Raw genomic sequence first — 5,110 nt, forward strand, 5'->3', positions numbered from 1 at the left:
CGGGACATCAGCCGCCGCGTGGCCGCCTTCCGCTTTGAGCTGCGCGAGGACGGGCGCCCCGAGCTGCCCCCGCAGGCCCACGGTCTCGGCGTAGACGGTGAGTGGCGGTCTGGGTGGGATGGGGTGGGAGTTCTGAAGTCTCACCCTGTCTGGGCTTGGCGGGAATGTGCCTTGTCGGCCCCACTGCAGAGGGAAAAAGTGAGCTCCAAGGGTTGAATGGACTTGTCAAAGGCCACACAGCCAGGGACTGCCCGGGAGGGATGGCCTTCCCGCCCTCCCTTCCCGATTCATCTCGGGAAAGAGCTGGCAGGAGCAGAGTGGAGGGAAGGGGAGGCCGAGCAGGGCAACCCTGGGCCTCTGGTCCCTGAAGGGTTAGGGGAGGGGATGGTGGGGGCAGAATCAAAGCCTCTGGCCAAAGCTGTCCGGGGCTCCCTGGCCCAGCGGTGACCTCTCTCCCCTCCCCCAGCCCAACCAACAAAAGTCCAGTGTGCAGCCTGGTCACCATGGAGACGCCTCCCGCCTCCCTGCAGGGCACCAGGCCCAGCTCTTGGCTCTCCTGGAGCTTGGCGCCTGACCCTGAAAGGGATGGGCTCTCACTATTCTGCCCCCTGGCCCTGGGCCAGGGACCTCAGACCACCCTTCCTCTGCCCCCACCTCCTATCACCCTAGCTGGGCTGCTGCTCTTCAGGCCCCAGATTCGGGAAACTAGAGGGGTCCCAGATGCTGGGGTGCATCTTCAGACGGGGGTGCAGGAGGGCAGCCCAGGACAGCTGCTGGCTAGGCACCCCCCCAGGCCCATGTCTGTGCGCATTCCTGCCTTGGACACGCGTGCCTGCAGGTTTCCTGAGTACAGGTGTCGCCCAGGGCATGCACACTTTCTGTGTGGCTCCCTGGGACCCCCAGGGGCCATCAGGCCCTGAGCGCGGCCTCTGCTCATTTGCCCACTGCCTCCTGCCGCCTGTGCAGACAAGGGACGGGGCCTGAGGTGCTGCCGGGAGAAGGCAGGGTCTGTCCTCACCACCCCCTCTGCATGCCAGGTGCCTGCAGGCCCTGCAGCGACGCTGAGCTGCTCCTGGCTGCGTGCACCAGCGACTTCGGTGAGTGTCCCCACCATGGGGGGAGCTTGGAGCCTGCCTTCCCCTGAATGTCCACCCCAGCCACATGCCTCCCCACAGTAATTCACGGGATCATCCATGGGGTTGCCCATGACGTGGACCTGCAGGAGTCTGTCATCACCGTGATGGCTGCCCGTGTCCTCCGCCAGACGCCGCCGCTGTTCGGGAGGCGGGGATCCGGGGAGCAGGGGCTGACCTCCATTCGTACCCCACTGCACTGTGGCGTCCGCCCAGGCCCAGGCACCTTCCTCTTCATGGGCTGGAGCCGCTTCGGGGAGGCCTGGCTGGGCTGTGCCCCACGATTACAGGAGTTCCGCCGTGCCTACGAGGCTGCCCACGCTGCCCACCTCCACCCCTGTGAGGTGGCGCTGCACTGAGGGGCCAGATGCTGGGGAGGGGCTGGTAGGAGGGAGGGTAGGGGGCCCACTGCTTTGGAGGTGATGGGGACTATCAATAAGAACTTTGTTCAGACAAGCTGCTAGGGACCTGGTCTGCTGTGTCCAGCCCAGCCTTGGGCCTGCCTTGCAGCTGTGAGGACGGCTCCAATTCCTGCCTCCGGCGGGAGACTGACACTCAGGGGAATGGTATCTTGTTCAAGACCATTTGGTAACTGAGAGGGAGAGCAAATGTGAGGAGGAGCTACACCCACATTCCGGGGGGGGGCTGCCGCTGGGTGGGGGCACATGGGGACCTGCACTCATGCAAGCAAGGACCAGCCCTGTCCTTGCCCATGCCCTCGCCTGCTACCCTGGCTGGCTCCCACTTGCCTCCCGTGCCAGGTGCTTCTGGGCCTCAGCAGGAGAAGAAAGGGGCAGAGGAGCATAGGGTCCCTCGGGTACGGTGGGGGCAGGCGGGCACACAGTGCTCCGGCTCTGAGCCAGGCCTGTGAGGGAAGGGGCTGCAGTCTGGCAGGGTGCCGACTTCCTCCGTGGCCGCTGTGAGCCCGCAGAGTCATCCTTGGCCCCGTCCCGCCCTTGGGGAAGAATGGGCCCCTCTGTCCGCAGGCCCCTTCGACGTGCTGAGCATCCAGACGTGGCGAGGAGCCCGAAGGCTGTGGGGTCCCCTCTGCAGGGTCCTGCTTGTTGCCTGTTTCCGGCAGGCAGGGTGCACAATGGGGTCTCTAAGGACCGTTTCCCGCCACTGGCCCCATTGTCACTGTCTCCGCCTTCCTCCTCAGCCTTTCAGCCACATAAAGGGTCAGTGAGGTTTGGGACAGCCACAGCCCAAGGTCCCGAGGCTAAAAGCCGCTGGGTGGGGGTGTTCCAGGCCCCCTGGTCCTGCATGAGCTGCCTCCTCTCACCCCAACCCCTCGGATCCTGGGAAAGAGACAGTCACAGCTCAGGGGCCAGGGGAGCCCTGGGCTGAGGCCCGGAAGTGGCTTTCCGTTCTCACCTGGGCCAGGGGTGGGGGTGGAGGCCAGAGGCCCTGCCCAGGCAGACGAAGCCCCAAGCTTTCAAGGGGGAAGCTGAGACTGTGTGAGGGACACGGCTGTGCAGAGCCCACAAACACGGTCCTTTTTCCAGGTGGGCGGATATAGATGCCTGATGAGTGCTATGCTCTCTGTGGACACCTGGGGGGTCACCTCCAGCGCCATCCTGGGACTTCCATGGGGCAGGCTGTCTGAAAGTTGCACGTGCAAGTTACCTTTTCACACAGATCGCCTGCCTGCCACGGGGCTGACGAGGATGGGTGTCATGCACTGCGGGGGGTCCTCCCACCTTCTGCCCCTCCTCAGGTTCCTTGCTGCTTCTCTCCTCTCCCCAGAGTCCCAACTGTCGCATGCTGAGGGCTCACACACAGGACTGCTCCTCTGGGGCAGCCAGCCTCCAATAACCCCTGAACAACCTCCACTTTTTCATCTCCAGCCCTGACCACTTCCTGGGACCCACAGCCTTACATCCACCTGCCCCCAGCCCAAACACCCACAAAGAGTAGAAGAGGAGGTAGCCCACGTGCCCTCCCGCACCGCCTCCTCCACTCCTGTCTTGGGGAGGCTTTCCCATGGGCCGACCAACCCCCTCACCTTTGGCACCTGCCCTGCTTCTCTGGCCAGCTTTCTGCAGCCTCTCCTCTTCGGCCACACCCAAGTCCACCTGTTCACAAACACCCTGGCCTCTACCCACCTATCCCAGGAAGTGCCTGAGCCCTGCACCTATAGACCCTCCCAGAGAAAGCCCTGGCTGTGCAACCAGCCATCTTCTCAAGAGACACAGGCGGACTCAGGGCCACAGGAGCGCTATGGTGCCCGAGTGGGTCTTGGAGCATTAGGCCAGGGGCTTCATGCCTGCCCTGGGGATGGGTAGCCAAAGTGGCATGGGAGATAGGGAGATGGTGTGGGTGAGCACATGGGCAGGAGCTACAGGAGCCTGGGGCCTGTGGATCACAGACACCTCCAGGCAAGTGCCAGTTCACATAGGCACAGGTGGCTGGGGGTTGCCCAAAGACGAAGAAGCAAGAGTGGCTGGTGTGGACGTGAGAGGAGTGGGAAGGCCGGGCGCGGGGGCTCACGCCTGCAATCCCAGCACTTTGGGAGGCTGAGGCGGGCGGACCGTGAGGTCAGGAGTTGGAGACTATCCTGGCCAACATGGTGAAACCCAGTCTCTAATAAAACACAAAAAATTGGCCGGGCGTGGTGGCATGCACCTGTAATCCCAGCTACTCAGATGGCTGAGGCAGAGGAATCACTTGAACCTGGGAGGCGGAAGTTGCAGTGAGACAAGATTGCGCCACTGCACTCCAACCTGGGCGACAGAGCGAGACTCAGTCTCAAAAAAAAAAAAAAAAAAAGATGAGTGGGGAGTGCACGCTAGAGCCCAGTTAGGTACATTCATCCAATAAGCTTTTCCCCAGTGCTTCCTAGGTAACTGCTCTAGGTGCAGGAAACAATGCAGCCAGCAGGACAGGAATGGGCTGTCAGCTCCCCCTAGAGCTCGGTGTACACCCTTTCTTAGGAGGGCTGTTCCAGGCCCCCAGGAGACAGGACACGCTGCGCTGGGTGGGGCTGGTGCCAACATGTGGGCAGGCCTGTGAGACACTGCATTTGGGGGCTGTGGTCTGGGGAATACCCATGTCTGGAGCAGCCTCTCTCCCTGCAAGGGCTCCCGACCCCAGCCACGGATAGTTAAGGAAGAGCCAGGCCAGGGCGCGCACAGGCAATCCCCGACATCCGTGGGTGTCCAGCCCTACCCTGGGTGTGGAGGTCGTGGCGCAGCTGCCTGACCCAGAGCTCGGCTCTTCCACTTGCACCTCCCACCCCCGGCTTCACAAGGTCACCGCCAGGAACTCAGTCTTTTTGTGTGTGGTTTTCTGGAGAAGGAAGGTGATCTCCCAACTCCCGGGGCTGTCTGCCTCCCCTGCAGCTGGGCAGGCGCCCGAGGCCCCCAACCTGTGACATCCGGCTTTCCTCCCACCACACTCGCTTGAGAGCCAGCATCTGCCTTCTTGGGATTGCTCCAGCTCTCCTCCGTGTCAGCCCCTCCTCCATGCCCTTCTCCCTCAGACCCCGGACCCCCATCCCTTTCCCGCCCACTGGGGTGCATCGCTCAGGCTGCAGCAGGGAACTGGAAGGACGTCCTCCAGGGGTCTGGCCAGCGCTGGGTGTCCGAGTCAGTTGAGCGCCCCCCACCAGTCTCCCCGAGGCAGTCATGGGGGTGCTGGCGCCTGGACGAAGTCTCATCCCGGGGAGCCGTTTTCCCACCGGCTCCCTGGGCTCCAGCCGCCCCGCGCGAGCCCCCGTTTGCTTCTGGGGCCAGGATCGCCCCTCTTCCAAGGCATGCTTCCCTTCCTTCCACGCCAAAGACGCGCAGCCACGTTTCCCTGGGCCTCTAGCCCGTGAGATAGCCGGGTGTATCCCGACTCCGCCGGGACGTGCGCTCCTCCAGGGCAGGGCCTGCCTGTCCCCTTCCGCGGGTCGCCAGCAGCTAGCACAGGCCGCAGACAGAGGTCCGCAGAGCGGACCAACGGCGCCGACCCTCGCAGGCCTGGAGCGGGACAGG

The 5,110-nt window shown here is 63.6% G+C and overlaps 2 protein-coding genes across 2 annotated transcripts in view; both read left to right on the plus strand.

The window, feature by feature from the left end:
* METRN (meteorin, glial cell differentiation regulator) lies at window positions 1–3,742 on the plus strand (the record flags this gene model as incomplete). The annotated part of the gene is made up of 3 exons (XM_011962484.1): window positions 1–97; window positions 1,038–1,097; window positions 1,176–3,742. Coding segments are annotated over 3 exons (474 nt in total), but the record flags the coding sequence as incomplete, so codon positions are not given.
* A 1,017-nt stretch (window positions 3,743–4,759) lies between these two features.
* Window positions 4,760–5,110, plus strand: part of FAM173A (family with sequence similarity 173, member A) — a 1,918-nt gene continuing 1,567 nt past the window's right edge. Inside the window, exons 1-2 of the mRNA XM_011962485.1 lie at window positions 4,760–4,946; window positions 5,036–5,093. Coding sequence (XP_011817875.1) covers window positions 4,760–4,946; window positions 5,036–5,093 — 245 coding nt within the window. The remainder of the gene's footprint in view (window positions 4,947–5,035; window positions 5,094–5,110) is intronic.

Source organism: Colobus angolensis, unplaced genomic scaffold (assembly GCF_000951035.1).
Source record: "Colobus angolensis palliatus isolate OR3802 unplaced genomic scaffold, Cang.pa_1.0 Scaffold59, whole genome shotgun sequence".
NCBI lineage: Eukaryota > Metazoa > Chordata > Mammalia > Primates > Cercopithecidae > Colobus > Colobus angolensis.